The sequence below is a fragment of the Elephas maximus genome, chromosome 13, assembly GCF_024166365.1.
Source record: "Elephas maximus indicus isolate mEleMax1 chromosome 13, mEleMax1 primary haplotype, whole genome shotgun sequence".
Taxonomy (NCBI): Eukaryota; Metazoa; Chordata; class Mammalia; order Proboscidea; family Elephantidae; genus Elephas; species Elephas maximus.
The window spans coordinates 55,415,151-55,442,942 of NC_064831.1; the positions used below are offsets into that span (position 1 = coordinate 55,415,151).

The window sequence follows — 27,792 nt, forward strand, 5'->3', positions numbered from 1 at the left end:
TCTCTGTCCTACAGGGTCCTTGAGTCAGGATTGGCTCGACGGCAACAGGTTCGGTTTGGGTTTGGGACTTCAGTTTTCTTATCTGTAAAGAGACAATAATTGTACCTACCTCTCAGGCTGGCTGTGAGGATTAAATAAATCCAGACATGTAAACCGCCTGGCAGGGTCTCACGCGTCAGCTCCACGTTCCCTGACCCCAGACCACTTCCGAGTATTTTCTGACTCATGGCAGCTTCACGTCAGAGGAGAACTGTGCTGCACAGGGTTTTCAACAGCCGATTCTTCAGACGTACACCACCAGGCCTTTCCTCTGAGGCACCTCGGGGTGGACTTGAAACTTTTGATTAGCAGCCAAGTGCTTAACTGTTTGTGCCACTTGAGGACCCCAAAACTCTCTTCCTACCACTGTCCAGTCAACTCCGACTCATAGGGAAGACCCTGTGGGTTTTCAAGGCTGTGAATCTCTACGGAAGCAGACAGCCATATCTTCATCCCACGGAACGGCTGGTGGTTGACCTTCTGGTTAGCAGTTGATCGCTTTAACCACTGAGCCACCAGGGCTCCTTACAATACCATATGATACCAATCTCACTCCTGGGATTGTTTGCTATCTGCCGCCCTAGCTAGACTGTCAGCTCCATGAGGGCAGGGGAGTTTTGAACTTGATCTTGCTTAAGTTTCTGGTGCCTGGCACACAGATGCTCACATATTTGTTACCTCGATGACTAGGAATCCAGCACCTACTAGACTTCCTGATGGTAAGACACGCTCTCCAGTAACCAGCCACCCTGAACAAGGAAGGGAAGCGAGGTAAAACTGTCTACGACTAACGAGGCACACACAGCAGGCTCACACCGAGGCTGCCAGCAGTCACCAAGGCGAGCTGCTCATTAGAAAGTACCTTTATTGTTTTTGAAATGTTCCAATATTCAATGGAAAAACCATGAGAGCGGCTTTCTCACAACTTTACAAATTAATAGAAAAAGTGATTTTTCTCCTTCTTTACAGAAATCTCTCCCTTGAATCAGACAGGGTTCCATTGTGGCTGAAACCCAGCAGGAAGGGAGATGAAAAGAATACAGCAAAGAGGGCTTTTCCTCCACATTTAAAGCCCAGGCTGAGTCCCCACAGACCTGCCATCCCTCTGAGGGAGGTTCAGCCCATTCAGACCATGGCACTCTGTGGCAGGCCTCTGTCTCAAAGGCCAGCAGCCCCCTGAATGCCTGCGGGGGTCAGGCAGGTGCAATCAAGGCAGCTTCATGAGAATGAGAACAGGAGGCAAGCCTGCTGCTCAGGTCCCTTTCTCTATAAACAGCCAGGAAACAGGCTATGGGCACTGGCCAATAGTGCTCTAAGTTTAGAAACTTCCCCTTTTCCTTAGCTCACAAAGCCTAATTTGTCAAATAGCTTTCCAAAAAAAAAACAAAAAAATCAGAAAACAAACATTTGGTTCCATTTCAGCTATAATCAGCAGTTGGTAATTTTTAGAAAAAGATGCCTTGAGTTGCTCATTGTTACGTTGGTGTTTTTTATGAGGCCTCTGGCTCCTTCCTTTCTCAGCCATGATTTGGGGTTGGGGGCATAGCTGCAGCAGAAAGTTGTTTCTGTTGATTTGAGAAAACTACTGAGATGTTTTGCACTCACATTCAGAGGCTGATGGAATTCAAAACCGATCCCACTGATTTTTATGAAAAACATAACTGTTCCTCTTGGGTGTCTCGAGTCAAAACAAGGCAACCGCTTCGTGATTTATGGCCCCCACTACGAATTTTCCGCCTTCCAGAAAGCATTAGAGAAACTGCCGACCTCTGCCAGGAGCATTGTAAACACACCCCTGACAGCTTGGACACTTTGTTTTTAAACACAGCAGGACTTTTCCCTTGGCCCTGGCTGGAAAGCCACCTCCCTAGGATGGATTGGGAAGGAGCAGACAGGATGGCTCCCTCAAAACCTAAACGTGAGGGACCAGTGGTCCCCCATGGACCAGTGTGGCTGGGAGCATCATCAAAGGCAATGGATACATTTATGGCATACAAAAATTGCCCCGTGGTCCCCAAGTGGCCTCCAGGCTCAGCCTGGCTGGACGCAAGGTGCACGGATACAGAACAATGTATCATAAGGCACGTGTGGCTCCCACACCAGGCCCAGGAAGATTATCTCTTCGCACGATTCCAGAAGTGCTGGAAAGCAGAGGAGTTGATGGCACTGACTACGAGGAGCAGCAGCAGGTACAGGGAGATCATCACCATAAACCAATGGCTGGAAAACCAGGACAGCTGGCTGGAAGCCCTGTGGAAGGGGGGAGAAAGAGCGATGTTGGCAAAGAGAGAAAAACATTTTTTTTAAAAAAACTATGCAACAACTTCTGGCTCAAAGCAGACTAAATGATGAATTCCATCCTCCGCATGAGCCATGAAATAAAGCTTCTTCATGTTCTTTGCTGGAGAAATCTGGAGCTGTTTGCCTTGGCACTGACATGCTTTTCAACAGAACAGTTTCTAAATGTACGAAGACAGCTGTGCAATGAGCTCACCCTGATCTTCCCTTTTTTAGCTCCCCCTTTTACCTTTTATAACCCGTCTGTTCTTCAGCAAGGCTTTGGTATCTAGAGGGGCCTAGCCTGAGGTGTCTGTCCAGATGGAGGCGGGCAGAAGGGTACTCAGCTAAAGGCTTCTCACTTTTAGACACCCACAGGTATCAATCTGAGCTGGGGAAATCCTCTTTGGCCCACTGGGAGGTGACGTGAATCATCCAAGTGAGCGCTAGAGGCTCCAGGGAGAAGTGGGAAAGGACTGGAATTTTCAAACAGAAAAAGCGCAATGATTTTAAACCAAAGGACAGAGTTCCCTGTGCTCCGCAACCCTACACAGGTTTCCAGAGTTTGAGGGAAAGTTTTACTGGTTTATGAAATCCTGAAGCCACATAGGAATAGAGATTATAAAAGTCACCCCTGCCCCATCTCACCTGCTCACCTGCTGCAGACCCCCAGAGAGGCCATAGAACCCAACAATGTGACAAGATCTCAAAGTGACCCCAGGCCCTAGAGCATCCCGCATGTAATCCCACTACCACACTGCTGGGTGAGAGGAGGCATCCGCCCTGGGGCTTAGGAGCAGAAGGTCCCCCTCTGCTATTAGGTTCAATACCCTCATTTTAGAAATAAAGAGGAGACATGTGAGGTCCAGAGAGGGGCAGGAAGGGGTTCGGTAACTACTGTGGGAAGTGGCTGAGGTGGGCTGCAAACACCCCCAGCCAGCACCCACTTGCTACCCTGCCTCTTGGCTTAACCTAGCCAATGGGTTTCAGACTGCAATCTGTGAGCCTAGGTGGCTAAAGGGCCTCAAGGCTTGGGCGGCCATTTGGCTATGCTAGTTGAGGGTCAGCAAAAAATAGGAAGACCTTCCATGAGATGGACTGGCACAGTGGCTGCAACAATGGGCTCAAACAGCAACAATTGTGAGGATGGCACAGGACCGGGCAGTGTTTCATTCTGTTGTACACTGGGTCACTGTGGTCAGAACCAACTTGATGGCACCTAACAACTGTTCCTCGTGCTGTTTATGTTTACAAATCCCTTTCTACCTTCTCCACTAGAATGTACAATCCTTTTCGGACCAGGACCCCATCTTATTAACCCCTTACCATATCTTTCATGGTGCTTTATACATAGCTGGGGTCTAACAAGTCTGTTGTACATAGCGTTGCTATGAGTTGGAACCGACTCGATAGCATCTAACAACAACAAAAGTCCATGGTGGGCAGAAGAGACTGATAACTAAGAAATCCAATACTTTGAACACAACCATTAAGCTCTTCTGGACCTCACGCAGGGATCGTCCTTCTTACCTCTTGGGCTGCTTCTGCGAGTACACCAGCAGGTACTTCACTCGCAGGAGCTGGTTATTGGTGACCACAAAGTACTTTGGAGGGATTTCTCCTCCTTCACTATGTTTGATTCTTGCTCTTCTGCGATCTATCTCCTTGGAATCTACATAAGGAGAGACCAGTCAACAAGCACAACTTTACTGGGGTCGGGGGGAGAGACACAATAAGCAAAGAAGCAAATTATAAACAGAAACAGGGCCAAGCCTCCTGGACCTGAAGGCAGAGCTGCCCCAGTGGGCTGAGGAGTGGTCCTGAGTAGGCTGATGCAGCACTAAAACCACGGGAGAATCCAGCAGACAGACAGACAGGAGGAGGGAAAAAGGAGTAGGAAAACTTCGGGGATAAAAGGGAAGAAAAGAAGAACTCAACTGAGTGGGCAAAGTAGAGGGAAAAAGCAGACTCGTACCAAAAGCAAACACAAGAGGCTCTGAGACTAGCAACTAGGAACTGACTTGACCTGAGACAAACCTCTTAGTAGGCATTTTAAATTAACCATTCTGGATTCGAGCTCCTTAGAATGCTTATCTTCCACTCTTCACACTAAGACTTATTAAAGGAAAAAAAAATTTTTTTTTACCAAAAAATAAAATGGGGGGAAAGAAAAAAAGGGGGAAAAAACTCCAAAGCTGTGTGACAGCAGAGGTTACAAGGTTTTGTTCGATGCTTAATGTCACGGTTTGCAAACTTCCAAGAGTTATAAATGCAAATATTTATGCCATCTGGTTTGGGAGGGTGGTGTCAGAACTGGGCCTGTTCCCCAGGATTCCAGTTGTTTTACATTAGCAGCCAGGAACAGTCTTCTGGATTCTCTTTTTCTAACAGAACCACGGGCCAGTTCTGGAGACTGGATGACAGCTCTGTGACCTCTTCGATCTTCGAGGTGGGCTAATACTTTGGGGGCGGGAGACATGGAGAATAAGCTAAGGGACACTTTGGGGGAGTGGCTATGAGATGCACAGCTGGTGAGTCAGCTCCATGGATTCTCGCCCCTGGCCTTGGCTGTCCCTCACATCATCTCTGGGCTCTTGCACTCACCCGAGTAGCCTGGAGGGGCAGTCTGGAACCAGAGTCTTTAGCTTCAGGTCAGGTCTCTGCTGACACCAGGCGCCCAAAAATGAGTGAGATTATTCAAACAGCTTTGCTTTGTTATATATATATATATTTACCACAATTTAAAAAGAAAAAAAATGCAATTAAAAAAAAAATGAATGAGTCTCAGTTCTTATCCTCAAGGAGCCCACCTTCTGCCTCACACCCACCTTCATGTATCAAATCTCACCTTCTTGAGATGGCATATGTTTTGCTATATTTTCACCACAATAAAATAAGATTCAAAAATCTTACCTTCTCCCAGAAGCTTTCACTGGGACCCACCAGGACTGCCCCTTCCCCTGAGCTGCCCCCATGGCCCTAATCAGCTCCTCACCTAATACTCCCTCCCTTACCATTTTCCATTTTGTGTCTAATCCCTAAAGAGACTGACTGGTCACTCCTTGAAGGCAGGCCCTTGTCCTGCACCACTGTGGACCCAGCCCATCCCTTGGCATGGAAACCGTGCTCCACGCAAGAGCTGGGCCAACAGCAAGAGTCTGCATACCACACCCAGGTCCAGGCTAAGCACTCACTCACCTTTTTTCTTGGTTTGGCATTTGACATCTGGGTGATCAATAACCTCGCACACGGCCACACAGCTGAGGAGGGGTCCGAGGAGGCTGCGCTGCCACCCGTGGCCGTGGGGGCTGTAAATGAGGGCCAGGCTCAAGTCGCTGGTGAGGTAGGTCCCCTCCCCAAACAAGGATGTCTGGAATGGCAGAGGGCAGCAGAAAAGAAACATAGCCAAGTGAATACAGAGCTGGGAGTCGGCACAGTTAGATGCCAAGGCTCTTTATTCAACACAGAGTTGTAAATGCAAAAGTTTCAAGCCTTTTTGTTTCCCAGCAAAAGAGGCAGGATCAACTAATCCTGGGACATTATCATACGGTTATTACTAAACGCGTTCCGTACTGATGACAGTTTAATTGCGGAATTAGCCGTCTAACTGAACTAACCAGCAGTTTCTGGTGGTTAAGCTCCAATGGGAAAGGCAGAGTTATGAGTCCAGACAGACCTGAGTTTGAATCTTGCCTCTGCCCCGCCAAGCTGGCAAGTTATATAAACTCTCTGGGTCTCGGTTTCTACATTACAGAATGGGGGTAACAGTACCTCCTTCAGAAGGTTGTGGGTGAAGACTGAAGGAGACAACGTACATAAAGTGGCAAGCAGGACACCCGGCACACGAAAGGTGCTAAATACATGAGGCATGGGTCCTCCATGGAGTCCCTGGGTGATGCAAATGGTTAACACATTCGGCTGCTAACAGAAAAGTTGTAGGTTTGAATCCACCCAGAGGCACCTCAGAAGAAAAGGTCTGGTGATCTCCTTCTGAAAAATCAACCACTGAAAACCCTATGGAGCACAGTTCTACTCGGACACCCATGGGGTCACCATAAGTCAGAGTCAACTTGACAGCAGCTGGTTTTGGGTCCTCCATCACAAGCTCCTGTGTTGGAGCATATATAATGCCTCTGTTACATGAATGTATTTAGAATAGTTACATTGATGGGCTTGCGAAAGTAACCTCATGCCCTTATGTGCAAGGAGGCGCACCGAACGGGAAGGTAATCCAAGACATTACTTGGGAAAGAAATGAGTCTCTCAGACCAGAAACTGTACCCGAATGAGGGAGGCCTACATGGGGCAGGGTATGTTGCTCTATTTGGCTTGGTGTTAACCAAGAAAATGGCCAAAACTCTAGGAGGCAGCTCCCTGGTGGTAGGTATTTAAGATAGTGCTCTCCATAAGGAAGCAGGCTAGGTGATAGCAGTAAGGATTCCAGGTGAGAAACCTGCAAGCTGAGGCAACAGCAGGGAGAGCAAACACATCCTTTGCCCTTGCCAGACACCGATAATCAACCATGATGACTAACATACAAATATCAATCATGGCACTCATTCACACTGAGCTGAGGCGAAGACTCAGACTCTTTCTCAGCATAACATCCTGGGTAGCTGAAGCCAGTGGATGGAATTTGACATTCATGTTGAAACTCATTTGCTATCTCTGGGTCACAGTATCCATGTCACCAGATGATAAGTGGACTTGAACAGCTCACTGAAAAACACCCTATCCTCTGGAAATGAGAACTGTCCTATTCCATGGCGTCAGGCTTCCACAATCCTTAAACCTGTTAAGCAAAGCTTAGGAGAGATGAATCAAGCCTTTGCTTGGCCTCTGAGAAGCCCTTACCAGGTTAGGCAGTGTCCTCATCTCTCAAGTGCTGACATAGACCTCCAAGGACTGGACGCCCTCTGATCTGACTCGACACCCATTTTCCTGCTCACACATGCCACGAACGCACCCTTCCCTAGACTCAAGGACCTTGTGCAGGGCTGCCAGGAGCACAGCTGCACAAAGGTGGGAAACCTGAGGTACCTCTGCCACAAAAGCAATCTCACAGCTTCAACTGGCAGGTGGGCTCCCTCCAAGAGGTGTTACGGATTGAATTGTGTCCCCCAAAAAGGTGTGTCAACTTGGCTAGGCCATGATTCCCAGTATTGTGTGACTGTCCACTATTTTGTCACCTGATGTGATTTCCCTATGTGTTGTAAGTCCTATCTCTATGATGTTAATGAAACAGGACTCAATCTACAAGATTAGGTTGTGTCTTAAGCCAACCTCTTTCAAGATATAAAACAGAGAATCAAGCGGGGCGGGGGGGGGGGTGAACCTCATACCACCAAGAGAGCAGCGCCAGGAGCAGAGGGTCCTTTGGACCCTGGGTCCCTGCACCGAGAAGTCCCTAGACCAGGAGAAGATTGATGACAAGGATCTTCCTCCAGAGCCAACAGATATAAAAAGCCTTTCCCTGGAGTCGATGCCCTGAATTCAGACTTCTAGCCTCCTAGACTGTGAGAGAATCAACTTCTGTTTGTTGAAGCCATCCACTTGTGGTATTTCTGTTATAATGGCACTAGATGACTAGGACAAGGCCCTTCACTGAAAACCCAGAAGAGGAGGAGGCCAGAAGGGGATTTGCTTCACCAAAGAACTCTCCATCAGATGTCTCTAAGCAGCTAACTCCCTGGGGCACTGAAATGAAGGTTTGCTGTACAAGAATATCATCTGCAGGCAATTTCTCCAGGCTGGCTCTTGGGTGATATAGAGGCCCCCTTGATTCCAGTAGCCTGGTCGTAATACTAAGCTGAACCAGTGTAAATAAGCCTGTTATCCTCTCCAAAACCCAACTATGCTAATCACATTCAGTAGTGTTAAAAAATGTCACTCTAGCCTTGGGCTGCTGTGTCAGCCACAGCCGAGCAAGTGGTTCACGATCCAGACAAGGCAGATGCTGCTACAACTAGGGGAAAGGCCTGTAGCTCCAGACACCCTTTCCAAGAGTCTATTAAACCAGCTGCCCCTTCCTAAGTGGTTATTATTTGTGGAACAATTTTCATACAGGATGTTTCAATCTCCTCAGCATACCTGAACATGGGTTGTAAGGCCAAACCAACCCATTGCCATCAAGCTGATGCCAACTCATAGCGACCCTAAAGGACAGAGTAGAACTGCCCCATAGGGTTTTCAAGGCTGTAATCTCTATGAGAGCAGACTGCCACATCTTTCTCCCACTCTGCTGGTGGGTTTGAACGGCTGACCTTTCAGTTAAAGTAATCCGTGGCCGTCGAGTCGATTCTGACTCATAGCGACCCTATGAACAGAGTAGTACCCCCCATAGGGTTTCCAAGGAGTGGCTGGTGGATTGGAACTGCCAGCCTTTTTTTGGTTAGCAGCTGTAGCTCGCCGGAACTCTTAACTACTGCGCCACCAGGGGCTCCTTCAGTTAGAACAGTTATCCCTATTTTACAGCTGAGAAAACTGAGGCTCAGAGAGTTTACGTAAACTTGCCCAGTGCCACAGAGCTGGTCAGTATATCTTTTTGGCTCCAGTGTCTGTCTGTACTCTTCTTCCTACATTTCACTAGAGGGTAAAATAAGTACTAGCAGCGAAGGGGTGGTTGACTCTATTTTAACTCCCGAAAAAGTGAGGAAAGGAACTTAAGCAGGAAGGGAAAAAGGAAGACTTCCCTCAGTTTCCACTGCTGGAGTGTCCCTGAGTGTAGGGCTTTCCAAATGTCAACGTGCACGCAGATCACCTGGGGTGCTGTGAAAGTGCAGGCTCTTTTCTAGCCTGAGATTCAGCACTTCCAGCTAGCTCCCAGGTGATGCCATTGGTCCAGGGACCAGGCTGAGTAGCAAGGAGAGGCCATACATCCGGATCCTCTGGAGAGCTTTTAAAGAATCCTGATGCCTGGACCCCAGCCCTAAAGATTCTAGTCTAATTGGTCTGAAATGCCGCCAGGCTCCCCTCGTGATTCTAACGTGCAGCCTGGGCTGGGACCCATCCTTAAATCGATACTTCTGTAACTGTAATCTGCATAGGAATCTTGGAGATCTTGTTAAGACCTAGGTTCTGGTTCAGAAGGTCCCAGAGGGGCCCCTTTAACAGGCTCCCAGGTGCTGCTGTGATTTGTAGCCCACGCTTTGAGAGACAAGGCCCTAATGCACCTGCCCACCTGCCCCCACCAGCAAACTCCCAGGGTTCCGACCCCCGCGTCAGCAGGGTGCCCTCAGGCCCCACCTTGTTCAGGTGACAGTGCAGGCCATTGTGGATGATGGAATGGAAGTTTTCTAGGCGGCTCCCGTGGAAGGCGTAGATTAGGTCTCGTTCTCCTTTGGTCTCATAAAATTTGGCATTGGCTGGATCAGAATACTCAATTTCAAACAGGAAGTCCGGCGTGGGGACAGGCGTGTGAGAGGCACCTGTCAGCTTTTGGATCTTTTCAAACTTGAAAACATGAAGGGAATGGCATTTTTATTTGGGAAGCCAGAAGATGTGCTGCAAAAAATGCCTCTTAAAGGCTTGGCCTTAACTCCCATGGGTTCTGCTCACAGGAACAATTGATTTCACAAGAATAAAACCAAAAAAACCAAACCCATCGCCATCGAGTTGACTCCAACTCATAGTGACCTTATAGGACAGGGTAGAACTAGGATTTCCAAGGGGTGCCTGGGGGATTCGAACTGCCAACCTTTTGGTTAGCACCCATAGCTCTTAACCACAACACCACCAGGTTTTCCTCATGAGGACAAAGACATCAGTTTATAAACAGGCTCAGGGCTTATCGCTCAAGACTGCTTTCCTCTATTAACATTTTTCCTTACCGTATGCTAACTGAGTGGCATTAGCTGTACCTTCGAACTAGAGGTCAACTTTTAATTTCCATAACACTTTCACAGGTTTCCTGCATTCTATCTTTACGATACTCCCATGAGGGGGGGAGGTGTGATAAACTGCAAAAATAGCCACATATTTTTCCTCCCCTCCGTCTGTGCACCCATCTGCAAGGTGCCTTTGTAGGTGGAATTCCACCAAGATTCCATCAAGAGGTGGGATCTAGTTCCCTACCCTTTGAATCCAGACTTGGCCATGGCTTTGGCCAATGGGACCCTAGCATACATATGGCAAGCAGAGACTTGAAAAGGGCTTGCCGTTTTCTCGTTTGCTGCTGGGAACCCTTCACCTTTCACTGCCATGTGAACAACCCCAGACTAGCCTCCTAGAGGATGAGAGCCTCAGAGAGGAAGGACCCAACCTTCACAGCCATCCCAAAGGAAGTGAGGCTACCCTAGATCATCCAGCCCCAGCTGAGCCAGCTCAGACCAAAAGAATCACCAACACACAGAATCATGAGAAGCAAGCAATGTTTGTTGCTTGAAGGCAAGTTCTGGGAATGGTTTGTTACACAGCAAAAACTAACTGATACAGGACGGTAACCTCCCTCCTAAATCTCTTCAGGGCGGAGACTATATCATTTCAGTGGTATGCAAAACAGGAAGTCACAGACCAAAGGCAATCTGTGGCCAAGCTGTCTTTGGGCTATGATTAAATGAGAAAAATAAAAGGAACATAGCATGTATTTATGTTGATGTAAGGTTGCCATGATTCTTTCTTTGGAAGACATGTCCTTTATTCTAAGATTAGGACCATCATCCTTTTTTGATGTTAAAATATCCTTTTACAAAATTATGATAGATGGTAGGCCAATGGTTTGACTTGGGGCAAAATAAAAAGCTGGCAACCATGGGTCCCAACACCCAATGTTTTAGTGGAAATTTAACTGGTCTTTAATCAAAAGCCAAGGAACAAAAACAAAAAAGCCAAGGAGCCATTGCCTTATCCACTTCAGTTACCGCGCCTGACATCTACTAGGTGCTTGGTGGCCATATGAGGAATAAATAAATGAACTACAAATGAGCAGATGAGTAAAACGAAACCCAGAGATCATACCAGAGTTAACAGCCCAGACCGAATGTGAATACAGGTCTCCTGACTCCTACTCTGGGCTCTTCATGTTACTTTACCATCCAGCACAGAAGGATGTCCCTTAGACACTAAATTCCAAGATACCAAATTCTTAAGGGAGATTTTTGTCTTCAGCAGGAGCTTATAAAATTGGATGCTCTTAAAATTGATGAATTAGATGAAGAGCGGTACAGATAAGCCACTGCTGTCGGTCAGAGGGAAGTGCACCAGGTCAGGGGTCAGATCCTAGCCTGCCCCTAGGAGGTCACACTGAGCTGGGGGAACCACCATTATGGAGTGTCTGACCTGTGTCAGAAACTGTGCCAAGGGGTGACACATATTCTGTCAGACCCCTTCTCTGAGGTAACCATCAATATTCTCAATTTAGAAATGGGGAAAAAGAGTCTCAAAAATGGATGGAAGCGGGATTTAAACCCTGGGCCTGAGGTATTCCACTCTTTTGAGCTCTGCTCATTTCCTAATAGAGAAATGGTGGCACCATGGTTAGGAGCTCGGCTACTAAAAGCAAAAGGTTGGCAGTTCAAATCCACCAGCTGCTCCCTGGAAGCCCTATGGGGCAGTTCTGCTCTGTCCTACAGGGTCACTATGAGTCGGAACCAGCTCAACAGCAACAGGTTTTTTGGTTATGTTCTTGACACCTGGATTAAGCAATGTTTCTTAAGGTGTGTTTTCAGGGCCCACCCTCATCAGAATTACCTGGGGTGCTTGTTAAATAAAGTGATACCTGGCATTTACTGACCCCCCCCCCGCCTTTTTTTTTTTTAGTACACGTCAGGCATCGTTCTAAGTGCGAAAATTCATTGAATTCTCATAACCAGTTCCTTGATGGGAGTATAGTACTACAATCTCCATTTTACAGAGGAGGAAACTGAGGTGCTAAAAGGTATCCAGTAACCTGCTCAAGGTCACACAGCTAGTTTAAGAGGCAGAGTCCAGCTTTGCAGGGTTGGTGTGCATGCTGGGCCTCACTCACTCCAGACCCAGAACCAGAGTCTCTAGAGGAAAAGCCCAGGAACCTGCGTTTTCAACAAGCTGCCCAGGTCACTCCGGTGCACGAGGAGGTCTCAGAGGCCCTGGACCCGGCACCGTTCCGGAGCTCCTGGGCCCTGGGAATCTGTGATGCTATAGACCAAAGTCTCACCTCTGCCTTCCCTGCGCTGTGGATCGTCAGGACCTTTGAAGATAAGATCCAGCTCACCAGGTCCTGGGCCCGTTTGTCTTTGTCTCCGGATGACTGGAGAAGTTCCTTCAGGTTAGGTAACGTGCTGGCATCTGCAAGCTGAAGTGGTTGGGGTAAAACCTCTATGAGCAAGGATCCCGACAAAATGATAACCAAGGGCCCTCTAGTGTTGATGCTGGTGACTTTCACTTCTTTCTTGTTTCAAGGGATTTTTAAACCAAACCCGTTGCCATGGAGTCGATTCCACTTCCTAGCAACCCTATAGGACAGAGTAGAACTGCCCCACAGGGTTTCCAAGGCTGTAATCTTTTTTTGTGCCTGTGCTTTAGGTGAAAGTTTACAGCTCAAGTTAATTTCTCGTACAAAAATGTATACCCATATTGTTTTGTGACATTAGTTGCAGTTTCTGCAATGTGACAACACGCTCCCCCTTTCCTCCCCAGGTTCCATGTGTCCATTCAACCGGTTCTTGTCCCTTCCTGCCTTCTCATCCTCCTTTTGGACAGGAGCTGCCCATTTGGTCTTGTATATCTGATTGAACTAAGAAGCACATTCTTCACGTGTATTACTTTTTGTTTTATAGTCCTGTCTAATCTTTGTCTGAAAAGTGGGCTTCGGGAATGGTTTTAGTTCTGAGTTAACAGTGCGTCTGGGAGGCCATAGTTTCGGAGGTTGCTCCAGTCTCTGTCAGACCATTAAGTCTGGTTTTTTTATGCGAATTTGAGTTCTGTTCTACATTTTTCTCCTGCTCTGTCCGGGACTCTCTGTTGTGTTCCCTGTCAGGCCAAGGCTGTAAATCTTTACCGGAGCAGGTTGCCACATCTTTCTCCTGTGGGGTGGCTGGTGGGTTTGAACCACCGAACTTTCAGTTAGCAGCCAAGTGCTTTACCTCTGTGCCACCACAGCTCCTAAGGGATTTCCTAAGAGGGGGAAAACGCATAGTTCTGCAATCCCGTTTCCAAATAATACCCAAACCCTAAAGCTCCGAGCATGCAAAGTGTTTTTGTAACTCATCTGATTCAAAACCTGATCTGAACCGATGAAAGGTTCATTTCTGTAGCATTTTGCTACAGGAATTCCGATGTGTCTGATTACGGGATGCTACCCCATTGGAAGTGTTACTGAATACGTTTGTATACGCAAGTGAGGGTAAAGGGTTGTTGTCCCTGGGTGGTGCGGTTAACACACTTGGCTGCTAACTGAAAGGTTGGAGGTTCAAGTCCACCCACAGGGGCCTCAGAAGAAAGGCCTGGTGATTTACTTCCGAAAAATCAGCCACTGAAAATACTATGGAGCAGTTTTATTCTGACACATGTGGGGGTCACCATGAGTCGGAATCAACTCTATGACAACTAGTGGCATTTTGGGTAAAAGTGTAAGAAACCATTTTCCCTTTAGCAGGAGAACATGACCTTCAGTCCCGTTAACCTGTTCTCCTGGCGACCTGCTAAAGACAGCGCAGCAACTACATTATGGCAACCCTGTTTACAGGAAAAAAACGACCCTGAGTGGTAAGCTGCATCTGGACTGGGAGGAATTGAAAATAGGGTAGCCATGGCTTTGGGTTTTCCTGAGTGTGGTGGTTTTGTGGAGGGACCTGGTAGCTATATCCAGCCTCTGCGGGACATGGGGCTTCGCTTAAGCCACAGCAGTACCTATTCTCATCAGATGAGTCTCGTCTTCTCACATCTGAGTTGTCGGGGAGAGAGGGGGTGGGGTGACTAGCTCTTGGGCCACTGCATGAGCTGCTTGCAAGGACTCCCGCAAAAAAAGGATGGCCCGATGCAGCCCTGTCCTGGAGCCTTCTGATGATGCTGGTCCCCAGTGTGGCCGGTGACAGGCTTCTAGGTCTGCAAGCTTAACTGCACGTTACCCCCTTTCTAAAATCAGGACAAATCTGAATTCCAAACTGCATCTGGCACCAGAATCTCTGATAAGAAATTGGGGACCTGGACTGACAGCGGCAAGGTATCTTAACTTCTGCTTAGAAATTTAGGCTGGTTAGAGGCAGCACCTCACCAGCACAGCACCTAAGTAAGACACCACTCACCTCTCCCACTCTGCTCCCCAGCAGACTGCGGCTCTCCCTGAACACCCTGGGTTGTACGACCTCCAAGCCTTTGCTCAATCAGCTCCCCACAACTGGAACGCCCCTTCTCCCACCCCTACCAACAAGGGGGCCCCTGACCCAAGACACCCCATTCCTCTAAACCCCTAAGGCACTCAGCCCCAGTACTCTCTCCCCAGTTTGGCCCAACTCCTGGAGGCCAGGATTGCCCTGTGTTTCTCTAATTCTTCCCTTTCCTGAACGTAGAAGAAAGAGCACGAACTCTGGAGTCAGCTTGAGTCTCTGCTCCTTATGCAAGGCTGAACCTGGTTGAGCCTCTCTTTCCTCATCTCTAATGTGGCAACCCCACTACCTCCACATGGGGTTGTCGGGAGCCTGGTGGCGCAAGTGGTTTCCTACTGGCTGCTAGTTGAAAGATTGGCGATTTGAACCCGACTGGTGGCTCCATGGAAGAAAGGCCTGGTGACTTGCTTCTGGAAAGATTACAGCCAAGGAAACCCTATGGAGCAGTTCTACTCTGTAACACATGGGGTCGCCAAGAGTCAGGGCCAACTCAACCACAGCTAATTCCTCCCACATGGGGTTGTCAAGAAGATTAAAGAAGGGAATGTACTCTCAGGGCCTGGTCTATACCTCTCTTGTTCTTTTACTTCTCATCTATATTTCTCCTGCACACGTCTCCCCCCACACTTTTCCCGCAGCTTTGCTAGGGACGTAGCTGGCACTTCATAAATACAAACCTGTGGTTCCCTTCCATTTTTCTAGAAAGCTGGCTGTTGCTGACTTTTAGGGGCTTTATTTCTTAGGTCTGAAGTTGGAAATAAGAAAGATTTCAGGGCTGATTTATCTCTGTCTCTATTTCCAAAGACTCAATTCAGTAGCCTCAGACTTTAATTAAACTATCTCTACACGCCTCATGGAGTCCTGGTGGCACAGTGGTTAAGAGCTCGGCTGCTACCAAAAGGTCAGTGGTTCGAATCCACCATTAACTCCTTGAAAGCGCTGTGGGGGCAGTTCTCCTCTGTTTTCTCCTCTGTTCTATAGGGCCGCTATGAGTAGGAATCAACTCGACGACAACGGGTTTCAACAGGTTACATGCCTCACAGGACATCAGTGAGGAGAGAGGAAGTGAAAATGTTCTATAAGCATTGGTGTCATCTCTTTGTCTAGTTTACTGCTCACCCCCCGCCCCGCCCCCAGCTGCACCCCAGCCTCAGATCCTTGCACTTACTCAGGGAACATTTACTGAGCCTCTGACTCAGCCAGACCCTGTGCTGGGGGGAGAGGAGGGGAACCAGGGCTAGAGACGGAAAAAGGGGCTCTCAGTCCGGCGGGGAGAAGGAAAGGGAAATAACTATGACTCAGGAGTCCTCATTATAACGAAGGTGGATACAAACTGCTAAAGGGACAAGGGGCAACTTTTGCTGGGTTAGGGCTGGGTGGAAGGGGGTGCCCAGGAGAGGCTCGGCAGAGGAGGTACCCTGCGACCTGGGTTTGATGTGCCTAGGCACAGAAGTGTGAAAGTGCAGGTTGTTGTCAGAGAAGTAGATGGTGACGTGGTTAATTGTGCAGGCTCTCCCACCAGTCCGCTGGGGCCAAACCTCCTAGCTGTGTGACCTTGGGTAGGCTGCTTGCCACTCTGTGCCTCGGTTTCCTAAACTACATAATTGGGATATTAGTACCTACTTCATGGATCTCTGTGAAGGTTAATCAAGTTAAAGCAAGTAATGTGCTTAGAGCAATGAGGACGGTATTAAGTACTCAAGGATGGTACTAAGTACTTTGACATAGCTGTGATTTCCATGAAGGTCATCATCATGAACTGCAGGTGGCTCTGTGTGGCTGGAGGTGGTCACCATGAGGAACAGGAGTGGCAAGGTGACTTGAGACCAGCCTATGAAGGGCCTTGTACCCCACTTGGGGACTCTGGGTTTGTTTGGTAAGCAATAGGGAGCCACTGAGGGTACCTAAGGAGTCCCTGGGAGGTACAAATGGTTAAGCACTCAGCTACTAACTGTAAGATTGGTGGTTCAAATGCACCTCGAGGTGCCTGGAAGGCCTGGCAATCTACTTCTGAAAGATCAAATCCATTGAAAACCCTATGGAGTGCAGTTCTACTCTAAAACACATGGGTTGCCACAAGTCAGAATTGACTTGATGGCAGCTGGTTTGGTGTTTTTTGTTTGTTTGAGAGTTCCTGAGGATGTGACCTAAATGACATGCCCTCAGTGGCCGCCCAGCTGGCCTGCTGCCTGCACAGTCCAGAGGACACCCCAGCAGCCCTTGCGTCATCTCAGCCTCCCCTTCTTTCTTTTCTACTCCTGGTCCAACTTGCTACCCCAGAGCCCAGTTGCCTTCTCTCCCACAATTACTGTCCCCGCCACTCCTGTTCTCAAAGCCCACTTGTGAGCCACAGCTCTTGCCAACAGTCCAGACCTGGGTGCAGGGAGCCCACAAAAGGACGGTCAACTACGCCAGGCCCCCTGCATGGGCTCTGTCTGGGGAACTGAGAGAGATCCCTCCCAGGTGAGCTGAAGCCAGGCCTCCCCTGAGCCTCCTGCAGGGCTCAGGCCTCTCACAGCAGCCACCTGCCCAGATAGAGCCCCTGCTGTGTCCCGGACTGGCTTCCTTGCCCTCCCTCATTCTGCTCACACTCTTTAACCCCTCAAATAACCTCCGTTATGGTCCATATCACTTTTCAAACTACTCTGAAAATAAATCTCCTCCAACCAGTTAATGGGATTCTTCTCTCAAGACCGAAACCTGCCTGCATCTGATCAGGCACACAGGTAGGATTGCCAAATAAAACTCAGGCTACCCAGTTAAACTTGAATCTCAGATAAACAACAAATAAATTTCTAGTATAAGTATGTCCCACACAATATTTAAGGCATACTTATGCTAAAAAATTGTTTGTTGCTTATCTGAAATTCAAATTTAGCTGGATGGCCTGTATTTTTATTTGCTAAATCTGGCAACCCTACACTTAACGAGGCCCTGGGAACCTGGTCTGGCCTCCCTCCCCAATTGTGCCTTCTGCCACCAGCACACCCACCACCACCACCACCACCAGTGGCCATCTAGTCAATTCCAGTTCAGCCTCCACCCCCATGCTATTCCTCAAGCTGCCCTATGTCTGTCCTCCTCCAGGCCTCTGCACTCCCTCCTTCACTGCCTAGCAGACATTCCACTCAGCCTTCAAAACCAAGCCAAACCAGCTACTGTCAAGTCAATTATGACTCATGCTGACCCCAAATGTGTCAGAGGACAGCTGCGTTCCATAGGGTTTTCAATGGCTGGGATCTTTTGGAGCTAGATTGCCAGCCCTTTCTTCCAAAGCACCTCTGGGTGGACTTGAATCACCAACCTTTACGCTAGTACCTGAGCGATTAAACATTTGTGCCACCCAGGGGCTCCATTTAACCTTCAACGCCACCCACCATCTCTGAGCTCCCCCAGTGCTCCACAGAGCCCCATCTTGTGACTTGACACTCTGGGGGAACCTCATATCTGACTGGGTTGAGCACTCCCTGAAAGCCACATCTTACTTGTCCTGAAGCCTCAGTGCCAGCGTGGAACCTGGCATGGAGTTCAGAGCAATGACAGTAACAGCTGCTATCTATTGAGCCTTCACCATGTACTGGAGCCCTGGTGGGCCAGTGGTTAAGAGCTTGGCTGCTAACCAAAAGGTCAGCAGTTTGAATCTAACAGCCTCTCCTTAGAAACCCTAAAGGGCGGTTCTCGTCTGTCCTGTAGGATCACTATGAGTTGGAATGGATTTGAAGGCAACAGGTTTGGTTTTTTTGTTTGTTTGTTTAGGTGCTGGGCTAAATGTTGTATATGCAATGTTGCATTTTATTCCACAACTACCAATTTTATAGGGGAAGGAACTGAGACTTGACAAGTCAAGCACCTTGCCTAGGGTTTCGCTGCTATTCAGTGGCAGGGATATGAAGCCAGGCACCCTGACGCCACTGTCTTAGCCAAGATGCTCTCCTACCAAAAGAATGGAGGAATTTAGTGATGGACTGAATAGTTTAGCCCTAAGGAGCAATTCCAGCAGAATTTTAAGAGGCTGCTCAGGAAGCTAACCTGTTTGGAGCTCCCCCCACCTTCCAAATAATATAACTAAGACCACTATTAGCTGCCTAAGCTCTAAGGTTGGGAGAAAGCTGTATTGATGTATATTATTGGTGGGGGGGAAGGGTGACAGAAAACTCTTGAAAACAAGCCTGCCCTGGAGTGCAAAGAAGATGACAGCCAGCAAATGGTACGTGTGCAAGGGCCAGGAACTGATGGTAACTGTGCACGCCATCAGCCAACCCCGTCGTTGTGCAAAGAGCCAGGAGCCAGCTGCCTGATGGGGGAACAGAGCAACCAGGAGAGCTGATGGATCTGGGCAGGAGTCCAGGACAGAGGACAGCATTTACCAACTGCTGGGTCCAGACAGTTCTACTCTGTCCTACAGGGTCGCTATGAGTCAGAATCGACTCGACGGCATTGGGTTGGGTTGGGTCCAGGAGAGTAAGCTTTCGGGAGGAAGGAAGGCGTTTCTGGGGGCTGGGGCTGAAGGCAGAGGAAGCCAGTAGGATGGAAGTGGAACCTGCAGAGAGGGGGAGGACTTGAGAGGCAGAGTGGAGAGGATGCTCAGTGGGAAAGAATAAGGCAGAGAGGAGTAACTAGCACCTGTCCCAAAACGAGGGCCCCTGCCCTCAATGCCCTCAAGGGCCAGAGAAGTGATGGAAATGAGTAAGGGGCCCTCTGGGAAAGAGTGGCGAGGGCTGTGAACTGGAGACCACTGGCCTGACCAAGGGCCCAGCCACCAACTCGCAGGGCAACGCCCACCCAGTCTGCAGAGCCTCGGGTTCTCTCTGTTTTTTCAGAAGTCAGCAAGCTGCGTTTTTTTTTTTTTTTTTTTAGTTTTCCAATTTCTAAAAGGCTAGAGGACACAAGAACTCTGTCAGCCCGCAGACCACACATACGCAACCACTGCTTTGGAGAATCAGGAAGGAGGCAGCTAGAGAGGTGGCTAGAGGGCCCGGGGGAGGCCTGAAGGGTGGGCAGAGTTGGGCCATCGCAGGGATTTGAAAAGGACAGTCTCTTGGGAAAAGAAGACAGTGACAAGGGCAGGGAGCCAGCAGGTGCAAGCAGAGGCGGGAGAGGCCCAGTAGCACTGGAAGGAGACAACGTAACCTCCTTGTCGGAGTCAGGAGGTGGCAGGGCAGCCCAGCAGACACTGCGCAACCACCTAGATCGAAATCTCCTGGTGAAGGGGCCCAGGAATCTATGTGTGCAGAAGTTGTCACAAGTGAGGCTTATCATCCGGAAAGTCAGAGACACTCAGGTTTAAATGTCAGGCAATGTTCTCCTAGAAGGGTGTACGGCAATAGGAAAGAAAGAACATCTGAAAGAACACTTGTCTAGGAAGACGCCAGAGGTCATGATGACTGTATGTAGGTGGACGTGCTCAGAAGGAAATGAATCAAAGGCACAGCCAAGGTCACCAACCCGACACTGAGATATGGGGTTTGAGAGAACAGTGATGAAGGATGGAGGGTGGACACCACAGTCACACCTTGCTTTGCACAGACCTAAGGTACGAAAATGTTTTACTACAACAGATTGGGGGTGAGGGGCTACTTTACAAGAGCACTCTTCACAAAGGAGTCATCATGAGGACCCTGTAGAACAGTGGCTCTCAGCCCTGGCTGTGCCTTAGCCTCACCTGGGAGCTTTGAAAGACCCCAGTGCCTGAGAGAAAGTGGGTGACAGGCCACCAGCACATATTCTCTGCAAAGACACAGAAAATCTCTATGCCCAGGCTGTAGCCCAGACCAATTAAATCAGAATCTCTGGGGGTGGAGCTCAGGCATCAGTAGTTTATTAAAGCTTCCAGATGATTCCAATGTCGCCAAGACTGAGAACCTTGTGAAGAGTGCTCTATCTCCCCCAAATGTCAACATGCAATCTCCAATCTGGAAATAAGTATCGAAAATGTTCCTAAGAAAGGTTAGCCTTTGAGCCAGCAATTTCACCTCTGAGAATTCACTTCAAGCACATAACCAGGGATACGAATAATGATTAATATACAAACATGTTTAGCATAGCATTATTTATAATAGCAAAGAAAATGCATGAAGGAACCCAGAAGACAAAGTCCTAACTGCTGGGGGAGTGACAGGAGGGGTTTTTGCTGAAACAAAGGAGGGGAGGCACCAGGAAGGCAGGCACACACTACCATCAGGACAGAGAGGAGATTATTCCATGTTTTAACGCAGACACTGGGTGGGGAGGAGTGGCACAGTGGTTAAGCACTGGGCTGTGAACTGAAAGGTCAGTGGTTGAACCCACCAGGTGCTCCACGGGAGAAAGATGGGGCAGTCTGCTTCCATAAAGATTTATAGCCTTGGAAACCCTATGGGGCAGTTCTACTCATGTTGGAATCGACTTGATGGCAATGGGATGGAGTGGGACAGGGGTCATCTTGTCTAGACAGTGTAAGCCAGAGACCAGAAAGAAGAGAAAACAGGGTGGATCCTTATTCCTCCAGTACCAGGAGATTCCTCGAGAGCAGTTCAGGCCCCTAAACCCTAGATGAGAACAGGGTAAGTTAGATAAGTGCCTCCCAAGTAACACTGCGTGCAGGAAATCACCCAGGATCGCGATAAAACCCTGATTCCAGAGGTCTAGGGTGGGCCTGAGATTCTGAGTTTTTGTTAATTTTGCTGTTGTTAAGGAGACTAAACACAGCAAAACATACACCAATTCAACCATTCCTACATGTACAATTCAGTGATAATGACTACATTCTTTGAGCTGTACAATCATTCTCACCCTCAAGATCCCGCCTCTCTAGTAAGCTCCCGGGTGATATGGCACTGCTGGCCACTGCCCAGGCTCTGAGCAGTGAGGGACAGGAGTTAATGCGAAGTATCCATTTCCACCCACCAGAAAGAACCTGCAAGCTGATGGAGAACTAAAACCAAAAAACCAAACCAGTAAAACTGTTAAATGGGAACCTAATTTGCTGTGCAAACTTTTACCAAAAATACAGTATTATTTAGAAAAAAAAATTGCCATTGAGTTGATTCTGACTCATGGCAACCCCATGTGTGTCCGAGTAGAGCTGTGCTCCACAGGGTCTTCAGCAGCTGATTTTTGGAGGCACCTTTCTTCTGAGCCCCCTCTGAGTGGACCTGAACCTTTTGGTTAACAGCCAAGCACTTAACCATCTGCACCAGCCAGGGACTCCCAGGGTATGTTATTTTCCAGGGGAAAAAAAAACAACTTTACAGCTGTTGACACCACTGGCACGATACCATATCAAGTGACTCAGGAGTGTGAACCATGTACTGGAAAGTGCAACTCTAAAGTTTAAGGTTCAAAGGTCAAGAGCTACAGGCTATCCCAAGAATGCCACAGGTTCTCTGATTTTGATTCCTCAAACCTTCAGTAAGCATCTCCCAGGCCCGGGATACAAAGAGTTCCCAGTGTAGGATTGAAGCAAGAACTCCGCATAGAAATGTTCCCAGAACACGGCCCTGAAGAGATGACTTGGAATTCTGGGGACTGTGGAAGGATCCACCCAACGCTGTACCTTAGCCAAGAGTTTGGTTTCCCAAGAGGGCATTCTCAGGACAGAAACAATAAAGTAATTCAGCCACAGCTATAATTTTGGAAGCTGCCACACATGTGTGATAGTTTGTAATGACACCTCACAGTGTGGGGAAAATTAATTTAAAATGGCTGAAAAAGACACTTGTTTAAACATTACTTCAAGTGCTTTTAGCTAAACAAGTAGAAGCGAAAGACTTTTTAACCACTCCATACTTTCTTTTCACAGGTCAAGCCCAGGCTGATTCCCTTTCTTTTGAAACGCAGCCTTTGAGTCAGATACAAGTCCAGAGACCAAATTACCTGTTTCACTTCAGAAACTCATGTAATGTGGCAAAATGAAATCTAAAGTGTGTTTAAAAACATGTGCACGTCACACAGAGATCCTGGTGAGTGGTCTTCTCCTGGGAAACTGCACACAGACAGCCAAAATCCGTGCAGCCTGGGCCACTTCCTTTAACAATAATGCCCAATAAGGAATGTGTCAACAGAACTGGATGGTAAGAACGTTCTGGGTGTCCATGTTTCTCCAGTGGCCCTTGAGATAAAGGATGCCTTGTCTGGAGCTAGAGCAATGAGCCCCACACTAGGGGCAGTCTGCCCCTATTGAGGAGGTAATGGGGCAGTGGGGGTTCAGTGGCAGAATGGTCATCTTCCATGTGGGAGACCCAGGTTCAATTCCCGACCAAGGCACCACATGTGCAGCTCAAACAGGCCGCCACCTGAAGACCACAGTCTGGGTGGCTTTGATGTCTTATTATATGCGACCCACCGCCATGGAGTCAATTCCGACTCATAGCGACCCTGCAGGACAGAGTAGAACTGTCCCACAGGGTTTCCCAAGGCTGTAAATCTTTACAGAAGCAGACTGCCACATCTTTCTCCCCTGAGGCGGCTGGTGAGTTTGAACTGCCCACCTTTCGGTTAGCAGCCAAGCTCTTAATCTCTGCGCCACCAGGGCTCCAATTATTTGCAAAGGAATGGGTAAATACCTATTTAGCAGACCAGCTGAATCAGATCAACATCCTATTGCTGGCCACGCAAGAAATTTTTGTGGAGGGCTATACATGTATTAGATTACTCACGTTGAAACTCCTGTCATTAACAAGAGCAAGCAGCCACGAAGTGCCTCGGGAGTGCCTGCATCAGGGGTCAGGAGTGTACTTAGCTCATAGAAACCTTCTCCAAGGCCAGGCTGGCGATGGAAAGTCTAGTGGCCGGCATGTTTACTAACACGGGTGGAGCCACCTCTGCCTGTGGTTCCACCGGCCACGTGGCCAGGGACGCGGGGGGCAGCGCTGGGGAAAGCACACTCACCAGAGCCTCAAAGTCCTTGCAGTCGTGGCGGGCATAGGAGGCGGGGAAGGGCCGCAGCACCGAGTCGCGCTTGTAGCTCTGTAGGGCTGAGGCGAAGAGGCTGCACCGGAGGTCGGCGGCCAGCACGTCGCGGCCGGCCGCCTCCCTGGCTGCCGCCCAGCCAGAAGGCTGCATCTCAGGCTGGGGCGTGTCGCTGGGGAGACGCGCCGGTCAGGGGCGAAGACCGAGCTTGTGGACAGCGCGGGGCCGGGCCCAGGCCCAGGGACAAAGGGCCAGAGGGCCCGGAATTCCCAGGCCTAGGGTGGAGCTAGGCAGGGGGATGACAGCGGTGAGAACGTGCTGACGAGTGTCTTCCTGCGGGGGTCCGAGCCTGGGCGCTCGCTGCCAATGGTGACAGGAGAGGGTCTGGGCCGGACTGTGGGTCAGCGCGTGGGGGTGGGCCCAAGCATAATGGGGCCGAGGTCCCAGGCCTGGGGGAGGGGCTATGACATGGGATGAGATGACAACGGCGGGAACGTGCTGACACGTGTCCCTTGCAGGGCTCTGGGGTGCGGGGCTCCCCAGAGGAGACGGCAGGCAGAGCCCTCTCCCCGCGCCGGGCCAGGCTGCGGTGCCACCCGTGCCTTCCTGTCCCGCCTCCGGCCGGCGCCACCGAAGCCCCAGTGCCCGCCCGGCTGTCCTCGGCTCCGCCTGTGCAGCCACTCCGCTCGTCTTGCCCGGCCCACCAGGTGGCCCCCCGCGCCCTGCCGCGCGCGCCCGGGCCTACCTCCCCACCCGGCCGCCGGCTCCCCAAGCTGCCCGCGCCCCGCCCAGCCGGCCGAGGGTCCGCCCCTTCCCGCACCAGACCCCGCCCCCGTCCCCGCCCAGCGCAGGATGAGCCCGCCCTTCCCGACCAGGATCTTCCCAGCCGTGATGCGTGGGGCCACCAGCGTTTGCCAGGTGAAGTCTTCCTCGCCACGGCCGGGAGCACAAACTGTTGTGGGCACCCTCTTTACCCGCCCCTGGACTTACCTTTGTCCCAGCTGCGCGGACTGAACCTGCTTCTCTCGCCTTGGGAAATTGCTACTACCTGCTGTCACCCTCGAGTCGTTTCCATCCAAGACTCCGGCAGCTTCTGACCCATTTGTTGTTGTTGTTGTTGTTAGGTGCCGTCGAGTCGGTTCCGACTCATAGCGACCCTATGCACAACAGGACGAAACATTGCCCGGTCCTGCGCCATCCTTACAATTGCTGTTATGCTTGGGCTCATTGTTGCAGCCACTGTGTCAATCCACCTCGTTGAGGGTCTTCATCTTTTCCGCTGACTCTCTGTACTCTACCAAGCCTGATGTCCTTCTCCAGGGACTGATCCCTCCTGACAACATGTCCAAAGTATGTAAGACGCAGTCTCACCATCCTTGCTTCTAAGGAGCATTCTGGTTGTACTTCTTCTAAGACAGATTTGTTTGTTCTTTTGTCAGTCCATGGTATATTCAATATTCTTGGCCAACACCACAATTTGAAGGCGTCAGCTCTTCTTTGGTCTTCCTTATTCATTGTCCAGCTTTCACATGCATATGATGCGATTGAAAATACCATGGCTTGGGTCAGGTGCACCTTAGTCTTCAGGGTGACATCTTTGCTCTTCAACACTTTGAAGAGGTCCTTTGCGGCAGATTTGCCCAATGCAATGCGTCTTTTGATTTCTTGACTGCTGCTTCCATGGCTGTTGATTGTGGATCCAAGTAAAATGAAATCCTTGACAGCTTCAATCTTTTCTCCATTTATCATGATGTTGCTCATTGGTCCAGTTGTGAGGATTTTTGTTTTCTTTATGTCGAGGTGTAATCCATACTGAAGGATGTGGTCTTTGATCTTACCATTTAACACATGGGAAAACTGAGGCTCAGAATGGTGCAATGCTTGCCTAAGGCCCCACAGCCAGGAGGGTGAAACTGGAGCTCCCACCTAGGTCTTCCGAAAGCCAAAAGGCCTTTCTTCTGCTTTTCAGCCATCAGAATCCTCTGACTTGCCAAAGTCGCTGGCCTTGCAGATTTCCCAAGATCCTCCTTTGGGGCTCCCTCTGACAGGGAACCTGGGGATGGGGCAATGGGGAAGGAGGAAGAGGAGCTCTGACCTAAGGCTCCAGGAAGGAAAGGACTACACTCCCAAACCCTCCCCATACTCAGAACACCTGGTGACCTGCTTCTGTAAACACTACAGCCAAGAAAACCCTATGGGGCAGCTCCGCTCTGTCATATGGGGTCCCTTTGGATCGGAATCGACTGGCTGGTACCTAACAACATGAGCCGGGTCCATCTTTATTCTTTTGCATTTGGCTATCCAGTTGTCTCCTCAGCACCATTTGTTGAAAAGACTGTATTTTCTCTGTTGAATGGACTTGCCACTCTTGTCAAAAATCAGTTGACCTTAGATACATGGTTTTATTTCTGGATTCTCAATCCTAATCCATTGACCTATATGTCTATCTTACACTAGTACCACACTGTCTTGATTAGTGTAGCTTTGTAGTAAGCTTTGAAATTGGAACATGTAAGTCCTCCTACTTTGTTCTTTTGCGGGATTGTTTTGGCTATTCTGGGTCCCTTGTAATTCCATATAAATTTTAGAATCAGCCTGTCAATTTCTACAAAGACTTAGCTGGGATTCCGATAGGATTATATTGAATCCGAAGATCAACTGGAGAGTATTGCCATCTTAACAATTTTAAGTCCTCCAATCCACGACCAAAACAAAACCAAACCCAGGGCCGTTGAGTCGATTCCGATTCATAGTGACCCTATAGGACAGAGTAGAACTGCCCCATAGAGTTTCCAAGGAGTGCCTGGCAGATTCAAACTGCTGACCGTTTGGTTAGCAGCCGTAGCACTTAACCACTGGGCCACCAGGGTTTCCTCCAATCCGTGAACATGGGATTTTTTCCATTATTTAGATTATCTTTTATTTCTTTCAACAACATTCTATAGTTTTCTGACAGTAAGTTTTTCACTTTTTTAAAGTTTCTTCCTAAATTGGAAACCCTGGTGGCGTAGTGGTTAAGTGCTACGGGCTGCTAACCAAAGGCTCGGCAGTTCGAATCTGCCAGGTGCTCCTTGGAAACTCTATGGGGCGGTCTACCCTGTCCTCTAGGGTCGCTACGAGTCAGAATCGACTCGACGGCACTGGGTTTGGTTTTTGGTTTTGGTTTATTCCTAAATTATTCTTTTTGATGTTATTGTAAATGGAATTATTTTCCTTAATTTCATTTTCAGATTGTTCATTGCAAGTATACAGAAATAAAATTGAGTTTTATACATTGGTCTTGTATTTTGCAGCTTGCTGAACTCGTTCATTAGTTCTAATAATTTTTTAGCATATTCTTCAGGATTTTTCTATATATGTAATCATGTCATCTGTGAATAGTTTTACTTCTTCCTTGGATGCCTTTTATTTGTTTATTTATATTTATTTTTTGCCTAATTGCCCTGGCTGGAACCTCCACTACAATGTTGAATCTAAGTGGTGGAAGTGGACATCCTTGTCTTGTTTCTGATCTTAGGGATAAAATATTCAGTCTTTCATATTAAAGTATGATGTTGGCTGTGGACTTTTCATAGGTGCCCTTTACCAGGTTGAGGAAGTTCCCTTCTATTCTAGCTTGTTGAGTGTTTTTGCCATGAAATGGTGTTGGGTTTTGTCAAATGTTGAGATGATCATGCTTTTTTTGTTTTTTATTCTGTTGATACAATGTATTATATTAACTGATCTTCAGATATTTGACATCGTGGAATAAATCTCACTTTGTCAAGGTATGTAATTCTTTTTACATGTTGCTGGATTTGTTTTCCAAGTATGTTGTTGGGGACTTTTGCATCCCTATTTATAAGAGATATCGGTCTGTAGTTTTCTTGTGGTTTCTTTAACTGGTCTTGATATCAAAGTAATAGTGGCCTCATAGAATGAACTGGAAAGTGTTCATTCCTCTTCTATGTTTTTGAAAAGTTTATGAAGAATTGGTATTAATTCTTCTTTGTATGTTTGGTGGAATTCACTGGTGGAGCTATCTGAGCCTGGGTTTTTTCTTTGTGAGTAGCTTTTTATTATTATTGTTATTACTACTAATTCAATCTCTTCACTTGTTATAGGTCTATTTAGATTGTCTACTTCTTTTTGAGTCAGTTTCAGCAGTTTGTGTCTTTCTAGAAACTTGTCTATTTCACCTAAGTAATCTAATTTATTGGCATACAATTGTTCATAGTATTCATTTATAGTACTTTTTTTTTTAATGTTGGTAATAATATCCCCCCTTTTATTTCTGATTCTAGTT

General features: G+C 48.4%; 1 protein-coding gene across 2 annotated transcripts; it reads right to left on the reverse strand.

Moving 5' to 3' along the window:
- Positions 1–886: 886 nt before the first annotated feature.
- PARP16 (poly(ADP-ribose) polymerase family member 16) lies at positions 887–24,268 on the reverse strand. 2 transcript variants are annotated; one of them, XM_049906087.1, is made up of 6 exons: positions 23,487–24,268; positions 12,449–12,586; positions 9,562–9,768; positions 5,515–5,686; positions 3,847–3,988; positions 887–2,289 (listed from the first exon to the last, which is right to left on the reverse strand). In XM_049906087.1, exons 1-6 carry the CDS (start codon positions 23,658–23,660, stop codon positions 2,154–2,156), a joined length of 969 nt encoding a protein of 322 aa, XP_049762044.1. In that variant the 5' UTR covers positions 23,661–24,268; the 3' UTR covers positions 887–2,153. The 2 variants fall into 2 exon arrangements, with proteins under 2 accessions (XP_049762044.1, XP_049762045.1); XM_049906088.1 differs by lacking the exon at positions 9,562–9,768.
- Between the last annotated feature and the right edge of the window lie 3,524 nt (positions 24,269–27,792).